The sequence below is a fragment of the Panthera onca genome, chromosome E1, assembly GCF_046562875.1.
Source record: "Panthera onca isolate mPanOnc1 chromosome E1, mPanOnc1 haplotype 2, whole genome shotgun sequence".
In the NCBI taxonomy this organism is placed as follows: Eukaryota; Metazoa; Chordata; class Mammalia; order Carnivora; family Felidae; genus Panthera; species Panthera onca.
This window is the reverse complement of record NC_138352.1, coordinates 45,456,238-45,483,504: the sequence shown is the minus strand read 5'-3', so window position 1 is coordinate 45,483,504 and position 27,267 is coordinate 45,456,238. Positions and strand designations below refer to the sequence as shown.

General features: G+C 50.2%; 2 protein-coding genes and 1 long non-coding RNA gene across 6 annotated transcripts in view; 2 read left to right on the top strand and 1 right to left on the bottom strand.

Moving 5' to 3' along the window:
• LPO (lactoperoxidase) overlaps positions 1-14,531 on the top strand; it is a 28,065-nt gene extending 13,534 nt beyond the window's left edge. The window contains exons 7-13 of the mRNA XM_060646521.3: positions 559-765; positions 2,253-2,577; positions 4,470-4,630; positions 10,265-10,517; positions 11,375-11,548; positions 13,460-13,697; positions 13,884-14,531. Coding sequence (XP_060502504.3) covers positions 559-765; positions 2,253-2,577; positions 4,470-4,630; positions 10,265-10,517; positions 11,375-11,548; positions 13,460-13,697; positions 13,884-14,091 — 1,566 coding nt within the window. The 3' untranslated portion in view covers positions 14,092-14,531. The remainder of the gene's footprint in view (positions 1-558; positions 766-2,252; positions 2,578-4,469; positions 4,631-10,264; positions 10,518-11,374; positions 11,549-13,459; positions 13,698-13,883) is intronic.
• Positions 14,532-15,876: 1,345 nt separating this feature from the next.
• On the bottom strand, positions 15,877-25,703 carry MPO (myeloperoxidase). Of its 2 annotated transcripts, XM_060646531.3 has the most exons (14): positions 25,610-25,703; positions 25,394-25,474; positions 25,167-25,260; positions 24,689-24,864; positions 24,349-24,472; positions 24,107-24,236; positions 23,815-24,021; positions 22,647-22,965; positions 20,645-20,805; positions 19,115-19,370; positions 18,499-18,669; positions 17,650-17,887; positions 16,665-16,879; positions 15,877-15,975 (listed from the first exon to the last, which is right to left on the bottom strand). In XM_060646531.3, exons 2-13 carry the CDS (start codon positions 25,470-25,472, stop codon positions 16,672-16,674), a joined length of 2,163 nt encoding a protein of 720 aa, XP_060502514.1. In that variant the 5' UTR covers positions 25,473-25,474; positions 25,610-25,703; the 3' UTR covers positions 15,877-15,975; positions 16,665-16,671. The 2 variants fall into 2 exon arrangements, with proteins under 2 accessions (XP_060502514.1, XP_078293482.1); XM_078437356.2 differs by lacking the exon at positions 25,610-25,703 and having other exon boundaries at positions 25,394-25,491.
• LOC132687912 (uncharacterized) lies at positions 22,758-27,146 on the top strand. 3 transcript variants are annotated; one of them, XR_009614338.3, is made up of 4 exons: positions 22,758-22,849; positions 25,188-25,496; positions 26,404-26,518; positions 26,928-27,146. It is a non-coding gene; the product is annotated as an uncharacterized LOC132687912 (long non-coding RNA). The 3 variants fall into 3 exon arrangements; XR_009614337.3 differs by lacking the exon at positions 22,758-22,849 and adding an exon at positions 24,241-24,416 and having other exon boundaries at positions 26,928-27,145; XR_013552019.2 differs by lacking the exon at positions 22,758-22,849 and adding an exon at positions 24,241-24,416 and having other exon boundaries at positions 25,412-25,496; positions 26,928-27,142.
• Positions 27,147-27,267: the final 121 nt, after the last annotated feature.

The window sequence follows — 27,267 nt, the reverse complement described above, 5'->3', positions numbered from 1 at the left end:
CGGAGCCCGGAGCCCAGGCACGTGGTGGTCACGTCCCAGCTGCCCACAGGCCAGATACCCTGGGGTCTCCCAGGCAGATGGCCTCCCTGCCCCATCCTGCCCGCGCTTACCCCGCCCCGGCCCCTGGGGTGCATCAGCTGTTGTTTGCCCGGAGGTCCTATCTGTTGGCCTCTTCTGAGTTGGCAGCCCCTCCCCCAGAGCCCCTCTCCTCCTCGCAGACACCTGGCACCTCCCTGTGGCTTCACAAGCAGCCTGTCTTTGTTTTCCCATTTCCATAGTGGAAAGGGCACTGGCCTTGCAAGCCATCAATTCCCGCAGACGTGTGTTCAGTCCCATCCCTACTATCCCCTTTTGTAGCTGCAGGACCGTTGGAAATTGGCCTCACCTCTCCAGTGTCCTCACCTTCGGAAAAGGTGTAATGCCACCCACCTCACAAACTTGTCATGGGGATTAAATGTACCTGTTATACCCTGGGTGTTCAATAAAACTGCAGTTGAATCTGACTCCTCAAAGCACTTTTTCCTCCAATCCTTCCTCCCCTTCTGTCTCCATCTGTAGGCCCGGGAGGTTTCCAACAAGATTGCAGGCTACCTGAGTGAGGAGGGTGTTCTGGACCAAAACACGTCCTTGCTGTTCATGCAGTGGGGTCAAATTGTGGACCATGACCTGGATTTTGCCCCCGACACCGAGCTGGGGAGCAGCGAGTACTCCAAAGCCCAGTGTGACAAGTACTGTATCCAGGGAGACAACTGCTTCCCCATCATGGTAGGCCCCTGCAGCTGTTGGTGACAAAACCCCTGCCTCCCTGACTAGCAGGGTACCTCATGGTAGATCTCGAATGCTGACTTGACAGCTTCCCAAGCCTCACACATCCATTCATTCACTCATCCATTTATTCAATAAATAGACATTAATCATCTACTCCGTGCCAGGCACGGCACTAAGCACTGGGGATTCAAAGGTGAATAAGACACTGTTCCTTTCCTCAAGGACAGAGAGCCTGTGTGGGAAATGGACAAGTAACCACTAATGGTGAAATTGGGAAGCTCTGGGGAGGGGCGGGTCGTCTATGTGCCTGGCCCAGCAGCATTGGCATCACTTGGGGACTTCTTAGAAATGTAAGATCTCAAGCCTCATCCCAGACATTGGGAAACAAAATCTACATTATACCAGGATTCGTTCTATACACAGTGAAGTTTGTAGAACGCTGCTGTAAGTCATCGGGGTCTGGGACGGCTGCTCCCAGAAAGAGCTGCAATTTGATGGATGAATCAGTGAGAGCAGGGATTTGTGGGCAGCAGGAAGAGAGAGGCACTTGCAATGGTGCCCCATTTTTTTCTTATTTTACAGTTAGAGAGTGATTTATTCACTCAAACAAATCAAGGCTCTGTGCTGTGGTGTAAAGAACACGGACTGTGGAGAGAAGTCAGTCTAGATCTGAATCCCATATATTTCCCTTCCTGTTTACAAGTTCTGGAACAAATTACTTAACCTTTCTGAGCCTCGATTTTCTCACCTGTAAAATGGAACTGAATTATCTACCTTACATTTTTTGAGGACCAAAGTGAGATAAAGTATGCATAATACATAGCACATGTTAGATCCAAAATAAATAAATGGTAGCTGTTTTTAGTAATTTTGTTATTGTTTATTTCTTTTGAGAGAGTGCATACAAGCAAATGGGGGAGGGGTCAAGAGAGAGGGAGATAGAGAATACCAAGCAGACTTGGACTCAGGGGCTCATCACAGTGTTCACTGGGGGGAGGCTTAATGGGAGGAGGGAGTTCGTGAGGGAGGACTCTTGCAGGAAGGGCTCAACGCTGGACTCGAACCCATGAACCACGAGATCATGCCCTGAGCCAAAATCAAGAGTCGGTCGCTCAACCGACTGAACCCCCCAAGTACTCCGTTCATAGTAGTTATTAACAAAGCCTTTCCTATTTCTTGTCCTGCTTCCCTGTCCAGGGATCTCAGGACTCCCTCCCCACCAAAAGTTTGGAACCTCTGCTATAAAAGAGTGAATGATTCCCCTCAGACTTTTTACACAGTGGGATGTAATGAACTTCAGGGCATTGTGGCTCGGGATGTATAGTGTCAGCAGGAGGCATCTGGAATCAGTGTCTGGTCCCAGGGTCCCAGGAGGGCTCCATCAGCATCTTTGCCAGCCGCATCCAGACCCACCCTGGGGAGAGGTTGCCAGATCCCAGCTGTGCCACCTCTGCCCAGTCACCCACCCCCCAATCTCTCTGCAGTTCCCTCCCAATGACCCCAAGGTGAAGACTCAAGGGAAGTGCATGCCTTTCTTCCGAGCTGGGTTCGTCTGCCCCACTCCACCTTATCAGTCCCTGGCTCGAGATCAGATTAACGCTCTGACCTCCTTCCTGGATGCCAGCCTTGTATACGGTCCTGAGCCCAGCCTGGCCAGCCGCCTTCGAAACCTCAGCAGCCCGCTGGGCCTCATGGCTGTGAACCAGGAGATCTGGGACCACGGACTGGCTTACTTGCCCTTTGACATCAAGAAGCCAAGCCCCTGTGAGTTCATCAACACCACCGCCCAAGTGCCCTGCTTCCTGGCAGGTGAGTCCAGGCTGGGAACAGAGGGGCCCAAGGACTGGGAGCAGAGAGAGACCAGAAAAACTTCAGGAGGCTGCTAGGTAGCTTCCAGAGAGGCTTTACTGCTGCTGCTTCTCGCATGCTTTCTGGAAAAATGCACACCAAGCCCCCATTGCCTCTGGCACTGGTCCAGGACTGGTAGAAGGGCCCGGATGAATACAGAATCTAAGAACATGTGTTCACCATCAAACAAACAAACAAACAAAACAATTAAATCCAGAGAAGCACAAATAAGAAAAACCTACCACCCACAAATGATCATTGTTAACATTTTTAATGCCCATCTTTCCAGGTTTTTTTAAATCATAGATATAGTTCTACATTGTTTTACATAATTGGGGTTATACTATCAGTTATGTTCTATAACCTGATGTCTTCACTTAATATGTCACATCATTAAATATTCTCCAGCATGATTTTTACTGGCTGCCTGATATTCCCTGACATACATTATCATGATTTATTTTCTCAATCCTATTTAGAAACACTTAAATCATTTCTAGTTTTCCTGGTTTTTTTTATTTTTATGTTTTATTTTTTTATTTTAATTTTAATTTTTACTTTATTGTTTTTAGGTAATGAATATCCTTGTTGATGAATCTTTGCACTCATTTAAAAAATTTTTTTTAATGTTTGTTAATTTTTGAGAGAGAGCACGAGCAGGGGAGGGGGGAGGAGAAGAGAGAGGGAGACACAGATCGGAAGCAGGCTCCAGTCTCTGAACTGTCAGCACGGAGCCCTATGTAGGGCTCGAACTCAGGAACTGCGAGATCATGACCTGAGCTGAAGTCGGATGCTTAACCGACTGAGCCACCTAGGAGCCCCTGGACTCATTTTTAATAATTTTATTAAGATAATTTGTTAGAAGAAGAAATTTTAGATTAACAGGAATGCATATTTTTAAGGCTTTTTATAAACTTGGTACAAGGCCCCTGCTCCATACAACCTGTGCACAACCAAAGCCCCCCAATTCTGTTCATTCTGGGGGCCTCATGTCCTCCTGGTCCTCTTTGCCTTGGGCTCCTGGAGGCCTTTCCTCTTCCAAAAATCTACTCTGTCAGGATAACCCCCGCCCCCGCCCCACCCACCTGGACATGGCAGAAAGCCAGTCCATAGGCCCAGATCTCTTGGGTAGATCTCTTCAATTCTGTGTTCACACATATCTCACATCAATCCAGATACAAAACTGAGCCCTTTCCTGTTTTCCACAAAAATATCCGGTAAGACCAAGCATTTGGGAATTTAATAGACTTTTCCTAAAGATTAGAGGACACAAGAAATCCCCTTGTGAACACCTGGTCTTTTGCCAGTTAGCTGACCTCCTATCCTGTCACTCTCTTCTTTCCTTTCTTCCAAAGGCCCCCATCTCTAGATACTCCTCCCATTGTTACATGGACAAATTCGACCCTACCTAGGAACCTGCCCTCAAACTCCCATTCATAAAACTTTTCAAAGTTTCTCTCCACCAAAAGCCCTTATCTGTTTGTACTGCCCCATCTTAGAAGGAGTTGGGATTGTAATTAGCAAAATTTTCCTTTTTCATGTCATCTGTAGTTTTGAGCAGTCTTGTGCAGTCAGCCTTCTTATCCCCGTTTTCACAGATACAGGGACTGAGGCTTAGAAATGCCAAGTAACTTGTCCAAAGTGACCCAGCTAAAAATCATGTGTGTGGAGCTGAGATTCAAACCTCTGAATCCCAACCCCCATCCCATTCCACTTGACTTCCCTTAGGTTAACTGGAAGGAGGGGCTTAGGAGAGGGTCCCTTGGGCGCACTATCGTGTATTTCTTTGTGCAAGTTACTGGGTTTTGGGGCTACTCAGGGGGAACCAACCTTCCTGCATTCTGGACTTTCAGGAGATTTCCGAGCCTCCGAGCACACCTTGCTGGCCACTTCCCACACCCTCTTTCTCCGAGAGCACAACCGGCTGGCCAAAGAACTAAAGAGACTCAACCCTCACTGGGATGGAGAGAAGCTCTACCAGGAAGCCCGGAAAATCCTGGGAGCCTTCATGCAGGTACAGAAGCCCAGGAGCACTGCCTCCCTCACCCACCTAGCTTCTGCCCCCCCCCCCCCGCCCCGCCACCCCTGCTCTGCCCACAGCCACCCTCCAGCTACCTCCTCTGTGTCCCGCACCTCCTCTTCCCTTCTCCTCCGCTGCTTCCTTCCCACTGCCTCATTATTTCAGCCCTCCTTCTTGTTTCTTTAGCTTCTCTGCCCCAAAATGAATCCCTGAACTCAGAGTGTTGGAGAGTCATTTGTCTGTTGGTCACTCAGTGTGCCTGCCCAGATGCCACCATCACTGGGACCAAAGGCTCTGTCTCTCCTGGGACTGACTGTTGCAGAGCTCTTTGGGTTATTTCAGTTGGATTGTCTTCTTTTTCAATTCTCCGCACCCAAGCCACATGTCACAGAAAGAGTCCATTGCTATTGTAGATTGGCTGATTGACTAACTAGAATTAACTGTGCACGTATTTTTTTAAGCATTTTATTTTGAAATTATTATAGGTTCTCAGGAAGTTGTTAAAAAAAAAAAACAGTACACACACCCAGCCTCCTCAGTGCTAATGTTTTTGCATAACTATGGTACAACATCAAAAGCAGGACATTAACATTGACACCAACCAAAGGTCTTATTCAGATTTCACCAGATTTAAATGCAATCATGTGTGCGTGTGTGTGTGTGTGTGTGTGTGTGTGTGTGTGTGTAGCTCTGTGCAATTTTATCACATGTGTAGTTTCATGTAACCACCACCACAATAAAGATACTTCACTCTCCCATCACCTCAGGACTCCCTCCTGCCCCCCTCTGATAGCCACATCCACCCTCCCCCTTCCCAGGTCCCTATCCCCTGACAATCACTAATCTGCTCTTCATCTGTACTGTTTGGTGAATGTTACCTAGATAAAACCATGCAGTATGTATCCTTTTGAGGCTGGCTCTTTACATTCAGCATAATTGCCCTGAGGTTCATCCAGGCTGTTGTATGTGTACAGTCCCTTCCTTTTTGTTGCTGAGTAGTATTCCCTGGTTTGTTTAACCATTTACCCAGTGAAGGACGTCTGGAGAGTTTCCAGTTTGGAGCTATTATGAATGAAGCTGCTATAGACATTCGTATATACATTTCTTCATGCAAGTAAGTTTTCCTTTCTCTGGGAAAACTCTGCCCAAGTGCAGTGGGTCATATCGCAAGTCCATTTCGCGTTTTAAAAGGAACTGCCAAACTATTTTCCGGAGTAGCTGTACTATTTTATGTTCCTACCAGCAGTGTATGAAACATCCAGTTTCTCTGCATCCTGGTCGTGATTTGTTGTCATTGTTTTTTATTTTACTCTTTCTGATAGGTATGTAGTGTTATTTCATTGTGGTTTGAATTTGCACTTCCCTAATGGCTAATCATGTTGAACATCTTCTCCTGTGCTTATCTGCCACCTGTATATCCTCTGCAGTAAAATACCTGTTCATATATTTTGCCCATTTTCAGATGGATTATCTTTTAATGTTAAGTTTTGAGGGTTCTTTATGTATTCTAGATACAAATCTTCCATCAGATATGTGACTTATATTTTCTCCCAATCTCTCATTTTCTTAACAGAATCTGTTGCAGAGTAAGAGTTTTTAATTTTAATGAGGTCCAATCAGGACACATTTTTTTTTTTTTCTCTCATGGGTTGGGCTTTTGTGTCAAATCTCAGAACTCTCTGTAGTCCTAGATCTCCAAGATTTTTATTGGGTTTTTCCTAAAGGCTTTATACTTTTATGTTTTCCACTTAAGGCCATGATCCACTGGGGGTTAATTTTTGTATAATGTGTGAAGGTTAGGGTGAGGCTCATTTTCTTTGGCCACAGGGTGTCCAACTGTTCAGCACCACTTACTGAAAAGGCTATCCCTCCTCTAGTGAATTGCTTTTGTTCCTTATCAAAAATTTTTTGGGCATGTTAATATGAATTTATCTCAGAATTATCTATTCTATTCTGTTAATCTATGTGTCTATTCCTATACCAGCACCACAGTGTTTACTCTGGCTACACAGCAAGACTTACTATGGGGAACCATGATTCTTCCCACTGTATTCTTTTTCCAAATTGTTTTGGCTGTTCCAGGTCTGTCCCTTTCCTATATATTTTTAAATAAGCTTATCTACATCTACAAAAAAAAAAAAAAACCTTGCTGAGATTCTGATAGGAATTGTATCAAAACTATAGATTAATATAGGAAGAATTGACATCTTTACAATATTGAGTTTTCTAATCTGTAAATGCAGTGTGCCTAAGTGTTTAGGTTTTCTTTGCTGTACTTCATCAGCATTTGGTAATTTTTATCATACAGATCCTGTACATGTTTTGTTATATTTGTACCTGAATATTTCATTTTCTTTGGGTAAGTCATAAATGGTATTACATTTTTTCTGACCTGCCACTTGCTCTTTATCAGTGCATAAAAATGTAACTGATTTTTATATGTTGACCCTGGCCTTGCTGAGCTCAGTTTGGGGAGTTCTTCTTGTAGAATCCTTAAGATTTTCAAAAAAAAAAAAAAAAAAAAAAAAAAAAAGATTTTCTATGCAATCATGTCATCTGCAAATAAAGACCGTTGTATCTCTCTTTTTGTAATCTATGTTTTTAAACATTTTTTTCTCTTGTCCTATATCAGTGGCTATAATTTCCAGTACTGTGTTGAATAAGAGTGGTGAGAACTGGCATCCTTGTCTTCCTAATCCTAGAGGGAAAACATTCAATCTTTCACCATTAAGTATAATGTTTGTTGGGGTGCCTCAGTTGGTTGGGTGTCCCAGTTGGTTAAGTATCTGACTCTGGATTTCAGCTCAGGTTATGATCTCATGGTTCATGGGTTCGAGCCCCGCATCAGGCTCTGTGCTGACAGTGCAGAGCCTGCTTGGGATTCTCTCTCTGTTCCTCCCCTGCTTGTGGTCACTCTCTCTCTCTTCCTCTCTCTCTCAAAATAAATGAACTTTAAAAAAGTGTAATGTTTGTTGTAAATCTTCTGTGGATGCTCTTGATGAGGTTGAGGAAGTTCCGCTCCATTCCTAGTGTATGGAGAGTTTTTATCATGAACAGATGTTGAATTCTATCTAAGGTCTTTCTTCATTAATAAGACTTTTCTTCTTTAGCCTATTCTGTTTGCTTCAGGTTTATTTTACTCTTCCTTCTGGTTTCTTTCAGCACTTGGAAAATGCTATACCCCTTCCTTCTGGGCTCCATGGTTTCACATTGGTGTTCATTTGTAGATAGTGTGTCACTTCTCTTTGGCAATATTTAAGACTTTGTGTTTAGTTTTCAGAAGTTTAATTGTAATGCATCTTGGAGTACATTTCTTTGGGTTTATAATGTTTGGTATTCATTCAGCCTCTTGAATCTGTAAGTGTATGTCTTTCACCAATTTGGGGACGTTTCTAGACATTATTTCTTCAAATTCTTTTTTAGCCACCCCTTTCTTCTCTATGTCTGGGACTCCATTAATAGGAGTGTTAGCTCTTTTGTTATTGTCCCACAGAGCCCTGAGGTTCTGGTTTGTTTGAGGTGTTTGTGTGTTTGTTTTGTTTATTTTCTCTCTGTTGCTTAGATTGAGTTAATTCTACTGATCTGTCTTTAGTTCTACCCTGTCATCTCCACTCTACTACTGGGTCTTCCTAACAAGTTTTAATTTTAGTTAGTATTTTTCAATACTAACAGTATTTTTCAACTGTATTCTACAGTTTCAATATTTTTTTTATAAATTCTACTTCTTTGCTGAGATGGTCTGTTTTGTGTTTCAAGGTAACTTGTAATTGATTGTTGAAGCGTTTTTATGACAACGGTTTTAAAATCTTTATCAGATCGTCTCAGTACCTGATTCATGTAGGTATTGGCATCAATTGATTATCTTTCCATTCAAACTGTGGCTTTTCTGGTTCTTGGCATTATGAGTGATTTTTTAAATGGTATCCTAGATACTTTAGTTATTATGTTAGGAGACTCAGGATCCTATTTAAGTCTGTTTGGGTTTAACATGTATGTCTGGCATACTTTTGTGGGCTTTAGTTCATATGACAGGATTTTTTTAAGTTTTTTTAAATTTATCTTTGAGAAAGAGAAGCGGAGGGGCAGGCAGAGGGACAGAGGATCTGAAGCAGGTTGTCTGCTGATAGCAAATAGCCCAACACAGGGCTTCAACTCACAAACCTGCTAGATCATGACATGAGCCAAAGTCGGACACCCAACTGACTCAACCACTCAGGCGCCCCCACCCCAAGTGACAGTTGTTTCCTGAGCCTTTGCAGTGCTATTCTGGTCTGCTTCATTCTTCTGGTGACTCTGGGGTTCACATTCAGTGCCTACTGATGCAGTCTGCAAGGCAGGAAGGCCCTTTCCTGGCTGCCTTCTGTTGCCCAGCAACCTTCTAGGGGAGCAGCAGCCACTGCACCTGGTCTCTTTATGGCTGTTGTGTGAAGAACAGAGAGATATGGGGTTTCACTGCTGCCACCATTGCAGGCATACCAGACCATCCACCAGCCTGAGTTGTGGACGGCTCAGAGCTTGGGTTGTGAAGTAGGTCTGGGGGCTCTCCACTAGGTTTCTGCTGGGTTCCCCCGTCCCAGTCCTTTGGAGAGAAAGAGCAGGCTCCCTTTGGCTCCTTTTGTGTATTCCTATTGGGGGTTCCAGGTTGCCAGGCTCTCCTGCACTCAGTCTGGGGGCATACAGGAACTCACTGTGCTGTCATTCCTCAAGTCCTGAGGTCGTCAGTCAGTCCACCTTCTTTCCAGCTTTGAAAGTCTATTTATGTTGTCTATGGAATAATTTCCAGAGTGTTTACATATATTTAGTGTGGAAGATTAGGGGGAAATGAGTCTCCTCCATCTTGTTCTGGGACCAGAAGCCCCATGCACTTAGTTTTAACCATTAAAGAGAGATATCCCCCTTTATTTCTTCTCAAAAATCTCCATAATTCAATATTAATTTTTAAATTGGATCCAGAAATCTTGCTGCTGGAGATGTTGGTAGGAAATCATCCAAGGAATGAAAAGTATCTACCTAAAGATGATTTGAGTTAAGGTTTTATATTGGTTTGTTTGGGCTGCCATAGTAAAATATCATAGACTGATTAACAACAGGCTTAAACAACAGAAACTTATTTTCTCACAGTTCTGGAGGCTGCAAGACCACGGTATCAGCAGGTTTTGTTTCTCCTGAGGCCTCTGTCCTTGGCTTGCAGATGGCCGCCTTCCCTCTGTGTCCTCACATGGTCTTTCCTCTGTATGTGTACCTCCCTAGTCTCTCTCTCTCTCTCTCTTCTGATAAGGACACCAGTCCTAACTGGATGAGGGCCCCACTCTTATGATCTCATTTAACCTTAATTACCTCTTTATAGGCCCTATCTCCAAATACAGTCACATTAGGGCTTCAACATATGACTTTGGAAGGGACACAATTCCATCTATAACACGAGCGGCCAGCAGAAAGAGTGTCATGATCAATTAGCAATGTCTGCTATGGTCACAGGAAGGGAAATGGGCACATATGCTATCCATTTGCCCTCCTAGATTTTTGAACACTCATCCCTCTCAGCTGCAGCTTCCTCCAGCCTCACTCTGCGGAGATTTAAGTGTTCTCTTACCCTTTCCTCATGATATGTATCCCCACCCCCTCCAGATTATCACCTTCAGGGACTATCTACCCATTGTGCTCGGTGATGAGATGCAGAAGTGGCTCCCTCCATACAGAGGCTACAACCAATCTGCTGACCCCCGAATCTCCAATGTCTTCACCTTTGCCTTCCGCTTTGGCCACTCGGAGGTCCCCTCCACCATGTCCCGCCTGGATGAGAATTATCAGCCTTGGGGTCCAGAAGCAGAGCTCCCCCTGCACACCCTCTTTTTCAACACCTGGAGGATGGTCAAAGAGGGTACGTCCTTTTGGGGAAGCACTGTCACCGGGCAGTCTCACTCTGCGGCCTGCTTCTAGGGAAGCCTGGCGTAGAAGCCAGACTCCAGGCACTTCCCCCGTGACCTTGGGCAAGTGAATTCACCTCATTGAGCCTCATTTGTAAAATGGGGATGATGGTACCTATCTCACTAGGATATACAAAAAATTAAGTGGCATAAATGTGAGAGCACCCCACAATGGTTCCTGACACACAGGGAGTGGTCGATATATATCAGTTATTATTCTTTCTCTCCTCCTCTGGCCTCGAAGGTGCCTGGGCTTTCCCTGCCTCAGGCTTCTCTGACCCCTGTACAAAGAATTCATGGGCTTGGGAAATAAATTGCTCTTTCCTGCTCTCCTCTAGGTCTTCCTACCTCCATCACGTGCCAAAGGTTGGCCCCAGCTCCCCTTTACCTTGAGTTGGGCTGTGTCTCAGCTGGCTTTGCTTCAGGCCTCACAAGTCAGGGCCATTCTCTGTAAGCTTCCGCCACCTCTTCTCATACTTCCAAGTTCCTGGGAGGAACATATGGAAGGAGAAGGAGCAGGCTTTCTGAGCTAGAGCTCCAGAAAACTTCTGAAGCTTATAGGCAGGCCATTGCCCCAGTAATGCCTCTGTCTTCCCCACCCCAGGCCCCAGGCAGGCAGTCTGGACTGCCCTCCAACCCCAGCATACCCTGCAGGCTGCACCTTGCTCTTCTCTCCCGGCCTCCAAGCTGATGTTCAGCTGGCCCTACTTTTACCTGAGAAGAAATGTCTAGTGGAGGGGGAGGGGCCAGCAGTGGAAGATAGCTTCACGCCACCCACATCCCCAGGACAGCCTCTGGCTCTCCTTTGCAGGTGGAATTGACCCTCTGGTCAGGGGCCTGCTGGCCAAGAAGTCCAAGCTGATGAATCAGAATAAAATGATAACAGAAGAACTGCGCAGCAAGCTTTTCCAGCCCACTCACAAGATCCACGGCTTCGACCTGGCCGCCATCAACATACAGCGCTGTCGAGACCACGGGATGCCCGGTGAGTGGGCCTGAGGTCCTGTCTGGCCCAGGGAACTTTTAGCTTCTTTCTGGGGTTCCTGGGGACTCCCTTCCATTAACCCTAAGGATCTGACCAATTCTAAAACATAAGGCAGAGATACCAGTTTTTATTTTTTATTTATTTTTTTTTTTTTTAGGTATGAAAAAAAAATGTTTATTTAGAACGATAAATTGCCACAAATTAAACATTTTTAAAAACCAGCTAACAAATATTTTTTGTTGTTGGTTATGATTTTGGCTTTTACTTGAATACTTTCTTCTTTTTTTTTTTTTTTTTTTTTTAATATATGAAATTTACTGTCAAATTGGTTTCCATACAACACCCAGTGCTCATCCCAAAAGGTGCCCTCCTCAATACCCATCACCCACCCTGCCCTCCCTCCCACCCCCCATCAACCCTCAGTTTGTTCTCAGTTTTTAACAGTCTCTTATGCTTTGGCTCTCTCCCACTCTAACCTCTTTTTTTTTTTTTTTTTCCTTCCCCTCCCCCATGGGTTTCTGTTATGTTTCTCAGGATCCACATAAGAGTGAAACCATATGGTATCTGTCTTTCTCTGTATGGCTTATTTCACTTAGCATCACACTCTCCAGTTCCATCCATGTTGCTACAAAAGGCCATATTTCATTTTTTCTCATTGCCACGTAGTATTCCATTGTGTATATAAACCACAATTTCTTTATTCATTCATCAGTTGATGGACATTTAGGCTCTTTCCATAATTTGGCTATTGTTGAGAGTGCCGCTATAAACATTGGGGTACAGGTGCCCCTATGCATCAGTACTCCTGTATCCCTTGGATAAATTCCTAGCAGTGCTATTGCTGGGTCATAGGATAGGTCTATTTTTAATTTTCTGAGGAACCTCCACACTGCTTTCCAGAGCGGCTGCACCAATTTGCATTCCCACCAACAGTGCAAGAGGGTTCCTGTTTCTCCACATCCTCTCCAGCATCTATAGTCTCCTGATTTCTTCATTTTGGCCACTCTGACTGGCGTGAGGTGGGAGATACCAGTTTTTAAAATTCATTTTGTTCATCTGTGAAATGGCATCTTCCATTTTCCCTAATGTGGAGACAAGAGAACATATCTGATACCATCTTGGAGCTCCTCAAATGAAAAAGAGATCAACAACTGACTTGTAAAACCAGTTTAAAATCCCAGAAAAGTCACAGACCTAGAGCAGCGATGATAAAGATAGTATATGTCTAGTGCCGATTCAGATGACTGATCAGTAGGGCCTGTGTTGAGATGAATCAGGAGAGGAGAATAGAGGGGCTCCTGGGTAGCTCAGTCGGTTCAGCATCCAACTTGCAGTTTTGGCTGAGGTCATGATTTCATGGCTTCATGGGTTCAACTTCCGCATTGGGCTCTATGCTGGCAGTGTGGAGCCTGCTTGGGATTCTCTCTCTCTGCCCCTCCCCCATTCATGCTAGCTCTCTCTCTCAAAATAAATAAACTTAAAATAGAGAGACGGAGAAAGAGAGAGAGAGAGGACAATAGAGAGAAACCAATGACTATCGGACCTTTCTTTTATACCCATGAAAGGCAATTTAATGTAGTAATTAAGAGCCAAACTGCCTGGGTTCAAGTCCCAGCTGTGCCATTTCTAGTTATGTGACCTTAGGCAAGTTACTGAACATCTCTGTTCTTCAATTTACATATTTTTATGGCGCTTAGAATAGTGCCTGGACCCATAGTAAGCACCACATAACCCGCTAGCCGTCTCATGCCTGAAGTACCGCGAGTGTAAAACAATGGATCCCTGCTCACCCCATCCCAAAGGCTAGGAGTCCAGACTTTCTGGGGCTGATGGAGCTGGGGCAGGTATGTCCCCAAGGGGGGCTGTGGTGAGAAGCTCCTGGGATGAGACAGCGTCAGCCCCTCTGCCTAGGGTACAACTCCTGGAGAGGCTTCTGTGACCTCTCACAGCCCCGGACACTCAAGGAGCTGGATGCTGTGCTGAAGAACAAGAGGCTGGCTAAGAAGTTACTGGATCTCTACGGGACCCCTGCCAACATCGACATCTGGGTTGGGGCAATTGCTGAGCCCCTGGTAAAGAGGGGCCGAGTGGGGTCTCTCCTGGCCTGCCTCCTGGGGAAGCAGTTCCAGCAGATTCGTGATGGAGACAGGCAAGTGAAACCTTGTGAGGAAGGCAGGGGTGAGCAGACCCTTCTGCGATGTGGACAAGTCCTGTGTGAGGACTAGTCCAGACCTCAGAGTGTTCCCAGTGACCTCCTTCCTTCCCCTTTGGCACAGTGGGGAGGGAGGGGCCACCGCCTGAGCTGTGTGGACAGACCCTGCTTCTGTCTCTGCAGATTCTGGTGGGAGAACCCTGGGGTCTTCACTGAGAAGCAGCAGGACTCTCTACAGAAAATGTCCTTCTCACGCCTTGTTTGTGACAACACCCACATCACCAAGGTCCCACGGCACCCATTCCAGGCCAACAACTACCCTCAAGGCTTTGTGGATTGCTCAGCCATTGACAAGCTGGACCTTTCACCCTGGGCCTCAGTAGAGAATTAGGGGCCCAGATTTCCCAGCCTCCCACACTGTGCAGTTTTGCTCCCTTTGGTCCATGATGCCATTTCAGGCAAGTTCAGTGACCCCGTCCCTTAGAGCTGCACACCCCATCCAGGGCCTTCTGTTCAACTGGGTTTCTTGACACTCACCAGATGCACACCTCGCTCAAACCCAAGGCCAGCACCTCTGCCTTTCCAGCTCTTCCACCTGAATCCCACTGTTTCCATGCCATCTGCTCTGTCTGTGGGATGTCACCCATCCTCTCCCTGCGGCAAGTCTTGACTGAGGCCATGGTCTTTGCACTCTTAACTTTCTTCCTCTCCTTTCAAACTAGATTGTGAGCTCCTTGAGCCAGAGACTTCTGTCTGCTTCCCAGTGTCCCCCGTGCCATCAAGCATGATGCTCAGCACACAGCAAGGGCTCAATAAACATCTGATGATTGACTGATGATGGTGGCAGTGACACTGTTCCCTTCCAAAAGCAGGCCTTGGGACCACTGCCAAATAAGTAACTAGATGTTTACAGTGCAGACACGTCTTACCACTAAGATGTGTGCATGGGTCTGTGGGGCAAGAAGGCATGGTTTGGTGAAATTTCAGAGTTCTCTAAGAAAAGTGGAAGGCAAGGGGCTCCTGGGGAAAGAAACAATGGCCGTAGATTGAGGGAGAGGGTTTGAAGTGCCATCAAGGGGTCAAACAGAAAGGTTGTCCCAGCCTGGATAATCCTACAGCTAAAGTTGATTTTTCTTCCAGAAATCCTTCTGGGAAATACCTCCTTCTTCTAGGGCAGTCCTTGGAGCCTGTGAGATCTCTGAAGGGGCATGGCCAGAATGTTCCTTGTACTGCTGCCCAATACATATTCATGTGTTCTTTTAAAATGACCCTCCCGGTAAGGTCAGCCCAGTCAGCACCTCCAGATCCCCTGACTGGTGGAGTGGATGGAGCCACCCTGTGGGAGGAGCCCAGGACCCCGAAGACTTGGCTGCAGTCCTGGCTCTGGCACCCACTTCTTCAAGCCTTTGGATGAGTCTCTTTCTTCTCTGAGCGCCCCTCTCATCATCAGTGAAATGGAGAGAAGTATTTCTCCTGCTATGGGAGGTCCTATTGTGGCCTGGGGCTCCTATGGGTACATAAGCCTCAGCATCCTGCACACCTTCAGGCTCCCAGCTGCCAGGGAAAGGGAGCCAGAGAGGCAGGGGAGAATCAACCAGTCTCAGACATAGGGCTCAAGTTCCAGGCAAGATTATTTGAGAAATACGCTCCTTCCCTTCCCTCAGCTCTGGCCCTGTCCTCCTGGGCCCAGCCATCTGATGTCTCTGCTCTTGGAAACTGGCTACATGAAGCCAAGACTGAGAGGGAGTCTACTGTCTTGAGGGCCTCTGAACCACCGTGCCAGGCTGCAGGGGTGCAGGATCCAGAGGCGCCCCATCATCTGGGAAGGACCTCCTTTCCCATGACACCTCTGTTCTTTCTCTCCCGCGGGACACAGTGTTTTGTTCCTGACACAGAGTGAGCACGTAGCAAGTATTTGCCAGAGCAATAAATGAACATAAGGGCCTGGGGACCACTGTTTCTGTTCTCCGGGGTGGTGTGGGTGGAAGGTGAGAGGCAGGATGGTCTGACCTGGCCCGGAGGCTTCTGAGAATTGACTGCCTTCCATGTGTGGGTCAAAGGACAGCTCCTCGATACCTCACCCCCAGTTTACAGGCACAGACCACACTGGTTCAAACTGAGATCCTGGAGCAAGCCTCATGCTGAGGCTCCAGCCCCACAGCAGACATGGACAGAGTAAAGGTTCCCATCAGTGGTGTTTTATTATCATAGACGTCAGGTACAAACAAATGGCACAAAAGGGCCAGTGCGTCCCAGTTCCTCTCCAGGTGGGCTCCTGTGAATAAGCAAAAGAACAGTGTGAGGAAGCAAACGGGGAGCCACCAACTGAGTCCTGCTCACCTGGGCCCACACCTCACCCACCACGCACACCCTAACTGCTAATGGCCGTTCCTCCAGGGGTCACTGGTTCACTGTCAAGTGTAAGCTCCCCGAGGACAGAAAGTGTCCGACTTTCCCTGAATGTTTCTCAGGCCTACACAGTGCCCGTCAGTAAGTGTTTGGTAAACAACTAGAGGATGTAAGTGGGGCCACTAACGAGCCAAGACAGCTTTTATTAGCAAAGAAGAAAACTCAAGCTTAGCGAGGTCGAGTAATTTGTTCAAGTCACACAGTGGAGAGCTGCGAAGTCAGGATTTTCGCGTAAGCAATCTGGCTCCTGAGCTTGTATCCATTCTAGTATCTTCCCTATACTTAATACATAAACAGCAAACACACACTCACATAAATGACACATATACGCAGCACACAAAACACTACCCACATTCACAGGAAACACACACATATGAAATGCAATTTATATACGTTGCATATGCATGCGCACACACACACACACGAATGAATGTCTAGTCATTCATGTTCTTGGTCAGAACAGGGACGGGCTCACCTAGGGAAGGGAAATCCCTGTGGTCCCAGTGGGCCAGCCCAGGGACGCCCAAGCTTCACCTCACCACCATACCCCCTTACTCAGCCTCTAGTCACTCTGCCTCCAGGGAGTCAGGTCCAATGAAGGGAGCGTATTGCAGCTGACAAAGTCCCGGGGGAATGTGTTGGACATGAAGACGTTGTTCCTGGACACGGTGGTGATGCCCGTGTTGTCACAGATGATGCGGGACAAGGAGATCTTGGCCAGCGCCTGCTGCTGCTGCCTGGTGAACACGCCCTGGTTCTCCCACCAAAACCTGCATGGTGATACCCAGGGACATTGCACCCGAGGCTGTCCTTGGCTGGGAAGGCATCAGCGGGCTTGAGCTGCTCCCTGGATGGAAGAGGACCAGCACACACACCTGCTCCACAGCAGGAGATGGCTCCAGGCCCTCAGGCAGCCCAGGGGTTTTCAAAGGAGTGGTGCCCTCCTCACAGTACAAAGCACAGCTGCCCGGCTGCCTCCCCTCTGCCTCCACCCCCCACCCCGTGGCCTCGGAGGCCCCCCCCCCCCCCGCTACACAGGGAGCTGGGCCCACACTCACGGACCCCTGTGCCCTGGCCCAGGGCTGTGACCATGGGGGTGGAAAGAATCTTGGGGTTGGTTTATAATGTGTCCACCCAGAGAGGGACACCTTTCTCTAATCTTCCCAAGGGCACAATACAGGCTAGGTAAGAACCGGGTATGACACATGTCAGGGCCACGATGAAACGACACTAGTAGGAGAGGCTTGGAGACCGTTCAGCAGTGAGTGACTGCTGTATGGTGGCACCCTGAAACCAGGGAAGGCATCGGTAAGACTTGCAGTTTCTATGTCTCCCTTCACACCCATGGCTCCAGGCCCCTCCTTGCTGTACCCCAGCAAGTTCAGGGCGCATTTAGGGATGACCTGGAGGCCCCGGAACACACTGGAAAGTCACGGATTCCTTCCTGCCCCTCACTTCACAGGAGAAAGTCAGGGCCCCAAGAGGTTGGGGAATAGGCCTGCAACCACACGGCGGGCCTGAACTGCTCGCCATGCCTCACCGGTCACCGTCTCGGAGCTTCCTGAACTGGGTCCCAATGAGGCAGGCAAGGAGCGGGCCCACGCGGCCGTTGGGCTCCAGAGGCTCGGCCACACCACCCAGCCAGATGTCAATGTTGTCGGGGGTGCCGTACTGCTGCATCAGCTTCTCGGCCAGGCCCAGGTTCTTCAGCACTGTGGCCAGCTCGCCCACCGAGCCGGGCTGCGGGAGCCCACAGAAGCGCCGCCAGGCATTGTACCCTGCGGGGGCGGGGAGCGGGGGCTGTGGGTGGGTTCCGCAAAACTCACCTCCCCAACATGCCGTGGCCACATACAGAGGGACGTGAGGGAGAGGCCACGGAGGGGCTTCTCCCAGGCTCTAAGCCCCGAGAGAACCCTGAACTGAGGGGCCAAGACTCTTCTCTTTCCCTTGCCCTCCCACTGTGAGGAAAACCCAAAACTGCCCGGAACTCCCGCGGGGTCCAAGAATAGGGACATCTCATTGTCCCCCTCTGAAGATCTCAGATCTGAGGCTTGAAGTGTGTCTAGAAGGTTCAGCCACACTAGCTGTCCCATAATGTAGGCACAGGCTTTGGGGTTAGGCTGACCTGGGTTCAAATTCAAGCTCTATCCCTGATTTGGCTGGAGAAGAGCCTGGGCAGGTTCTGAAGCTCTCCAAGCCTCAGTTCGCTCATCAGTAAAATGGAAGTGATGATAACCTCTTCCCCTCAAAGTTCATGTAAAATGAAGCAAAATGAAATGTGATGTAGACAGTTTTCCAGCCAGTGGGGAAGCTTGGGCAGCTGCGGGGCACTGGAGAGGGCAGGGCTAGAGAGTGGTGGGGGGCAGGGAGGCTCCTGCAGCCCCCTCACCTGGGAGGCCGTGGTCCCGGCTGCGCTGCATGTTCAGGGCAGGCAGGTCCAGCCCGATCCTCATGACCTGCTCAAACAACCGGTCCCGGATCTCATCCACTGCGATTTGGTTCTGGCGATTCAGCTTGGCAGGGGTGGCCATGAGGCCCCGAAGGATGGGATCAATACCACCTGGGACAAGAGGAGCAAGACTTGAGGAAGGATCTGGCTCCATATCCAGAGCTCAGACTGGACTCAGGGTTAAGTCCCGGGTGCAGTTGGGGGATGGCAGAAGAGGGCTGGGCACATGCAGCTCCTGGTGCCAAGGTCACCCCAGTGGGCAGGTCTTCACCAGGGAATCAAGGTCTCAAGGTATAATGCCATTCAGACTTGCAAGTTGGGATGCACTCAGGCCCTGGTCTCCTGGGTCCCCGAGAAGAAGCCAGTTCCCTACAAGCCACCCCACCCTTTGTTATTATATACAGAAGCAGTCAGGTGAACCGAGGCTGGAAAGTCAGATAGGATCCCCAAGGATGGAAGGCAGAGTATTTCTCCTGTCCTAGCTTCCTGCAGCCAAGCCCACCCCACCACATCCTCGGCTGCCAGCCCACTGTCTCCTGGCCTAGGTCCTGCTCACCTTCCAGCACTACTCTCCAGGTAGCAAAAAAGACCTTGCTGAGTGGAACGCGGGGGTTGGGCCCCATGGGCTGGTACTGGTTATTCAGGCGGAACATGAAAGGTTGGATGAGGGCATGGCCATAGCGGAAGGCATTGGTGAAGACATTGGAGATTCGAGGGTCCACCGAGTCATTGTAGCATTTGTAGCGCGGCAGGTACTTCCTCAGGGCCTGTGGTCCCAGCACCAGGGGCAGGTAGTCCCGGTAAGTGATGATCTAAAGAAAAGTCACGCTCAGAGTGGCCTCTCCACGCCACCTTCTCTACAGAGTCTCCACCTGCACTCCTGGCTTGGGGAGCCCCTCCATTGACTATGGCCAGGGTTGTCTCCCACAGCACTGGACCTGGGTCCAACAGAGTGGCTTCTGAGTGGTGGCTTATAAACAGAGCTCTACTGCTTACCTTCTGTGTGACCTTGGGCCTGTTATTAACCTCTGTGAGCCACTGTTACTCAAATGTAAATTAAGGATAATTATGCTGCCCTCTGACTTAAAGGATTAAATAACAAAGGGCTTTCTTAGTCAATAGCTCCTTTGCCCTTGAGTTATTAATGTTTTGCTTCTCCTAATTTATAAGCTCCTGAGGACAAGGGTTGTAGCTCATTTCTCTGGAAATTAGTGCCTAGCAAGCACTTGGCTCACAGTAAGGTTCCATACGTTTGTGGAGGTGGGGGAGGCAAAAAAGAAAAGGGCCACCCTAGATGATTTCCTCAGTGAAAAGAGAAGATATGGAACAGTCTCACTCTTGATTCTAGAGTCTGGAATTTTCTGTGAGGCTTAAATGAATCTCACTTAAGTTCTTGGTGCAAAGCAAAAACTTACCCTCAGCACCTGCAACTCTCTCCCTCTCTGGAGTCTGACAGTATTGAAAAGGTGTGTGCGTGCATGCACGCAGGTGTGTGTGTGTGTGTGTGTGTGTGTGTGTGTGTTTACGTCTTGGGGAGAGGATGGGGGTATTGAAGTATCAAAAGTTGGGAGAGAGAACCAGGAACATTTTGCAGGGGTAAATAAAGGTGAGGAGATTGGGTGAGCTATGATAGAGCCAAATGAAGAGGTGAGTGGGTGAAGGAGCCAGGGAGCCAGGAGACGGGGGGGGGGGGGGGGGGGGGGGGGGGGGGGGGGGGCGGGGGGGGCGGGGGGGGCGGGGGGGGGCGGGGGCACGGAGAGAAAAGGAGAGGCATTTATTGACCAGCTGCTACACACCAGGCACTTCAGACCCACCCCTTTAATTCTCCCAAAACCATCCCAATGGACAGGAAAGAAGAAATAGGAGCAAGCCTAGGAGAGAGAGGATGGAAGGCAAGTAACCTTCATCAGGCACTCAGTATTGCCAGGTGTTTTCATATATATCATTTAATCTTTACAGTGTCGTGGATGAATATGTTGAGGCTCAAAACACTGGCCCAAAGTCACACAGCTAGTATGTGGCAGAGGCACATCTGCATCCCAAGCCTGCCACATCCCTGGCATCATCAATACTCAGGATGGCATACCTGGACCATGGCTCCCACGATCTTGCGAGCTTCTTGGTAGAGCCTCTCTCCATCCCAGCCTGGGTTCAGGCGCTTGAGTTGTGTGGCCAGCCGGTTGTGCTCCCGCAAAAAGAGTGTGTGCATGGAGGCGAGCTCGGGCATCTCACTTGAGCGGGGGTCCCCTTGGGGAAGCAAAAGCTACTGTCATTCCTAAGACCCCATCAGAAAGGACTTGCTCCACAAAGACCCCCTCCCCAGCCAAGATCTGAAACCCAGACTTTGTTCCATCCATCTTTCCACACCATGTTCAGTTTACACCTCCTCCAGGAGGTTCCCCCTTGATGCCCTGGTCCACCATGATAAATTCTTCCTCTGTTTAGGGGCACTGCTGCTTGGAGATGCTCATTCAATAGGCATCAGATCTGCCTCATGACTTGCCACCTTCTAATGCCTGAGACTGGGAGCTCCTTGAAGACGAAGACCATGGCTTGTCCCTTTTTGTATCTGACCCTCCACCCAACTCACACACAGACACATGGAGTTTAACACAGTGCCTTCTACAAAGCAGGAGATCCGTAAACATTGCTTGGTTGACTTATTCTCTTGCTTCAGGCCAGACCAAAAAGTAGCATGCATGTTAGCACTCCTTACTTCCATGCCCATGTCAGACATAGCTAATGATCACAGCACTCTCTCCTGCTAAAATTGGAAGCAACCTCAGAATCCTTCTTAACACAGGACTCTAGAAAGCCACTAGCCACCTGATCAGAGTTGCCATCCTCGCCCTTACTACATGCTAATTTGCAGCCTGCTCGGGCTCCAGAGAACGGGGTGGAGGGTAGATTTTTACAGTCCACATCTGAGACTGTTAGAAAAAAAAAAAAAGAAAACCAAGTGAGACCCCTAATCCCTCCAGTCCTCCCCAAGCCTTCTCTGGAAGGGCCAGAGTTAGGACCAGGCCCGTTTAGCAGGACACTGGGTTCAGTCTTTATAAGTTCTAGAGGCTGGTGGGAAAGAAACTCTGGGAGCAGCTTTACCATCCCATGAGCTGCCAGAGGGCACGATGATCCAGACCCAGGACATGTGGCTCAACACCAGGATGGAGGCAGCCATAGGTCGCTGAGGAGTGCTGCTCTTCCTTCACTAGCCCAGAAAAGTCTCACAGGAGCCGACCTGGATCCTCCTGCCCAGGACCAGTGGGGGAGAGGCCACGGGGAGCTAGCCATCAGGAGAAGAAGTTGGGAGGCCAGAGGGAAGGGCCTCAGGACCTTTTTTGATCCACTATTGGATTTACATTAAAAAACATTGGAAGTTTCTGGGCATGGGCACCATTAATGCTCCAACCATATCCCCAGGGCTTCCAGGTATTTAAATTTAAAATCTCACCTTCTCTAATTACAGGGAATCAAGATGGCAGGAGGTGATATTCTGGAGCAGCACTGTCCCATAGAACTTTCTGAATTGATGAAAATGTTCTACATCTGTGCTGCCCTATATGGGAGCCACTAGCCTATGAAGTTATTGAATGCTTGAAATGTGGCTAGTACAGCAGAGGAACTGAATTTTACTTTTAAGTTAATTTAACTTAAGTTCATTTTAATTAACTTAAATGTAAATACAAATAGCCATGTGTGGCCAGTGGCTACCATAGTGGATGATGCAGTTCTAGAGAGTGAGGGTGCCATGTCTCCTTAGTTGCCTGTCCCTGGGGACTCAACTCTCTGGCAGAGTCCAGAGGGAAAGGGAGAGATGTAGAAAGGGATGGACAGATGGAAAAGAAGCTCCTTGGCTATCCCTGGGTCTCCTTCTTAGGTTTGTTCTGTTTTTGTTTTTGTTTTTTGTTGGTTTTGGTTTGGGGGTGGGGGTTGGTCTGCTTTTTGGTTTTGGTTTTTGCTCCACCCAACTTGTTACCAAGGCAACTGGATTAGTATCATGAAGTTGATGAGGACAGAGTCACAAACAGCACCCCCACCCCCAGCAGGGTGTGCCCATGCACCAGCCCAAGTTCCTACTCGTGGCTGACCTGCCAGGAAGCAGGGGATGCGCGCAGAGCGGTTGGTGAGGAGGCAGGGGTCATCATGCAGGTTGTCAAAGGGCAGCAGGGCCCGACCATTGTCACTGAAGCGGGTGTTGACGGCCAGCAGCCCCAGCTGGTTGGTCAGGTTTCGAAGCTTAGTGGCCAAAGGGTCCTCACTGCCATACACCATGCTGGCGTCCATGAAAGAGGTGAGCGCATTGATCTGGTTGCGGATGGTGATGTTGCTCTCTGTGCAGGCTGGGGAGGAGCGGAAGAAGGGGAGGCAGTCACGCTGGTTCCTGATGCGGGGGTCATCTGGTGGGATCTGTGACACATAGACAAGCCCCGCTCACCAAGGGCAGGGACAGAGTGGCTCTCCCCCGGTCCACCCCCCACCCCAAGGCCTTGATCCCACCTCCAAAGCAGCCTGGAACCCAGGACCAGACAGGGAGACCCAGACACCACAACGGGTTCCTCAGGACTTCTGGCCGCCCTCAGCCGGCAGGGAGGCCTCTCAAGTCCCACGGACGATCCCCGTCTGCGGTTGCACCTGCAGAGTGCTTCTGAGCTAAGGGGTGATGACCAGGACTCTGGAATGGGGGATGTGCACCCCCGGAAGAAGAGCCAGCCAGTCCTCACCTTAACTTTCTCTCCCTCTTTCTCTCCCCCAGTCTGCCCCTCCCTCCCCTGTTCTCTGGATGCAGTCCCTACACTCGCAGTTGGCTTTTTCTTCCTTTTCTTTTCCTGCCCCCCCACCCTTCCCCGTCGTCCTTTTCCTGTCTTTCACTCTGGCCCCTGCCTATCTCTCCTCTTCTCTCTCTCTCTCTCTCTCTCTCTCTGCCATTCTCCTTCCTTTCTCTCCTCTCCCACTCCCCTCCAGCCCTCCAGCCCTCCAGCAATGGACAGCCCAGGCTCTGTGCAATGTGCCCGGATGCGGGAAGGTGCCCCTCTCTGGTCAGAGGAAAGGGGGACTGAACACGCAGCACCTACACGCGGAGGTTGGAGGGAGGCAGGAAGGTCCTGCGCCAGGGAGGCGGAGGGGAGTGGGTGAGCAGGGTGAACCTTACTCAGGAGCTGGGGAAGGGGTTCAGCACAGAGGGAGATGGCCGCTTGCAGGAATCATGGCCCCTATCCCCACCGGGCAGGCAGCAGCGGGGCAGGAAGGAGGAAGCACCTTGAGCGGGAAGCAGGGAGGCTCCTGCTCGCAGCTGGTCTTGCAGTCGACACTAGTGATGAAGGACGCCAGGGCGCCGGGATCCGGGCTCAAGTCGAGGTCGTGGTCGATCAGCTGGCCCCACTGCACGAACAGCAGCGAGCGCTCCTGGTCCGGGGTCAGCTGCTCCGTGGGGAAGCGCACGATGGCGTTGGAGACGGCGCGCGCCTGCGGGACACGGGGCGTCAGGGGCCGCCTGGGGCCCCGCGCGCCTCTGGGCCCGGCCTCGCCCCCTCTGTCGGCCGGTGCTCACCAGGGGGACCGGGAAGCCGCCGCGCTTGACCCCGCGCGTCCAGCCGAAGGGCAGCGAGAAGCCGTCCTCGTACTCGGCCGGCAGCCAGCGCGCGAAGGCGCGGTTGGAGGCCCCCAGCGTGGGACTGCGTCTGCAGGGATCGGACGGGGCGCTGACACGACGTAGCGCCACGGGCCGGTGGGGGACCCGGACGCGACCCCGCGTCCGCCGCCCGCCCCGGGGCCGCCCCCAGCCAGCAGCACCTGTTGTTGCACTGCCCGGTGATGGTGCGGTACTTGTCGTTCTCGGGGCACGTCACCCCCACGTCCTGGTAGGCGCAGCCGCTGGACTTGGACAGCAGATTCAGCTGCGCGGGTGTCAGCACGTCTGAGGCCGGGGAAAGAGGGATGTGGGAATTGAGTCCCTCCCCCCCATTTCCTATCCTAAGCTGGGGAGCCTTGATTTGGGGGCACAGAGAGGAGACTCCGATGTGCCTGAGCCTCCCCCCGGGAAGACGGGGTGGGGGGGGGACGGAGGGGGGCACTGGGAGATGCCTGAGGTCCCGAGTAGAGCAGGAGACTGAGGTTGTAGGGGCAACGGTACCGGTGATGTTGAGGGGCCCTGGCCGCAGAGGCCGCAGCTTCCTCTCCAGCAGGCTTAGGGCCACATGCAGATAGTCAGCAGCCCTCACGGCTGTCCTGGTGGCTGCCACCGGCTGCTTGAAGTAGGACAGGAGATCCATGGGGCTGGCCAAGCCACTGCGAAGCTGCTGCTTGATGCTGTTTGCAGAAGGGAGGAGTGAGGCCACAGAAGGTGGGGGCAGAGACACTCAGCAGAGCCCGCAGGACAGTGGAGACAGACCCACGGACAGGAAGCAGGTTTCTGTTTATAAACGGACTACGGACCTGGGTATCCAGACAGAGGCAAGGCCATGGGGAGTGATGTTCTCAAACCCAAAGACACAAAGACTGACAGGCAGACAGAGGGTCCCATCCGTACCCACGAAGTCCCTGCATCAAGTTCCTTCTCCGAAAGACCTGGGGCAGCCTTGCCCAGAGCTGGGAAGTGCCCAGTAACCCACCTCTCCCGCTGTTCCTTGTAGGCCGTGTCCACTAGCCGCTTGGCCTCCTCCATGCAGGTCAGCACCACAGAGGTCTCCACCGCCTCCGGGACAGCTGTCCAGAACAGGAGTCACATAAGTCAGGAATAGGCCCCAGAGCCGGGGTGGCCTGCGCTGAGGAAAGGGATCCTTGGGACTCACAACCACCCCCAACACACCACCTTTTCCCCTTCTTTCTGCCCTGTTACCTGGACCGGCACCCTCAGAGGGCTGGGGCACCGCCAGAATGGCCAGGAGGAGCCCTGCAAGCGCCAGCAGCAGCTTCATCTCTGCAACAAGACCCCAAGCCCAGTAAGTCCAAAGCCCACAGTGCATTCGGGAGAAGAGAGCCCCACCATCCCTCTCCTTCTGGCCCTTCACTCCCACCTTCATACCCCTGTCCAACCTCCATGGGTCCTGCCTACCTCCTGGATGGAGGGGTTCACAGCACGCCTCTTTCACCAGCTTCAGTCTCTCAGCCCCTCAGGACCTCACCTCTGAAGTTCACCTGGCATTGGCCATGCGGTTCAGCTGAATCCAGGCCTTTATGTCCTCTAGGCTCAGTGGGGGGGGGTGGGGGATGGGGGAGTGGGGGGCAGACAAAACCCGCCCCTGGAGACTAAACGCTCTCTCCTCCCCCACTGGGGTTGGGGTGCCCAGAAGGTGATCGCTTCTATGGGAGAGAGGGACAGGAAAGGAGAGACCAGAACTGTGCCCAGCCTTTGAACTTAGCATTCCACCTGAGTTTCTCAGCTCCCATTGTGTGCCTGGACAATTGTTGTCCCCAGGTGTATAGGCAACTAACCCCCCTCCAAAATTCTGTTTATTTATTTATTTTTTTAATGTTTATTTATTTTTGAGACAGAGAGAGACAGAGCATGAATGGGGGAGGGGTAGAGAGAGAGGGAGACACAGAATCGGAAGCAGGCTCCAGGCTCTGAGCCATCAGCCCAGAGCCTGACGCGGGGCTCGAACTCACAAACCGTGAGATCGTGACCTGAGCTGAAGTTGGACGCTCAACCGACTGAGCCACCCAGGTGCCCCCAAAGTTCTGTTTAAATTTAGTGTCCAGGGATCCTTGGAAAGGGACAAAAGTCAGGAACCAAGAGCCTAAGGAACTATGGGAAATAGAGTGACCCCAGAGAAGGAGGGAAGGTGTAGGGGACTCTTGGAGTAACAATCTGATCAGCCTCGGGGGGTTGTCCCCCACCCCCAACAGTACGCTGGCCCTTGGCAGCCCCCCCATTCTTGGCGAAGGCTAAAGGGACAGGAAATCTGGCTGAAGACCGTTGGATTTCACAGGAAAGCCTGGGGGCTACAGGCTCAGGACCAAGGTAACTTCCTCTATCCCTCTCCTCCTCCCCTTTCTTCTGGGCTCTGGGTAGCCGGCTATCTTCAGCACTCCTGCCACCTGCTCCTGGATTTCAGGAACCAGGAAACAGCAGAGCTGGATGTGGTTAATGGTCAGTTAGGTGACACAGCCCAGGGCCTCTCTGGGATCAGGTCAGTGCAGTTAAGAGGACTGGGGCTAAACTGTAGGATAGCTCTGGAACAGAATGAGATAGTGCTTCCCCTGAAGAACGCTGGCAATGCAGCTGCCATTCTCAGGCAGGACAAGTACCCCATGACTAATGGCTGTTTGTCCATCTCCTTGGGCCCTTGTTAGGCTCCCCTGTTATTTGGTCTAGCCACACCTCCTACCCCGGCCACCTTCCTGCCCTCACTCTTGTCATCTATGCTCAGACCACATCTTGACCGAGGAACAAGGGACAGCAACACATCCAGAACACCCTCCTGGTATGCCCACAGATCCTGTCACTTGAGGGAAGTGGAGCCCAGTGGAGCCCATGAAGGAGGAGGCCATTCTTCCAGCCTGGCTCTGCCGACAACTTGTTATGTGTGAACTTGGACAAGTGGCTCCTTGTGAATCAGATTCTAGAATTTTATACTTTTGAAAATACTTTTTCAATGTTTATTTATTATTGAGAGAGAGAGAGAGAGAGAGAAAGAGAGCACAAGTGGGGGAGGGGCAGAGAGAGAGGGAGACACAGAATCCGAAGCAGGCTCCAGGCTCTGAGCTGTC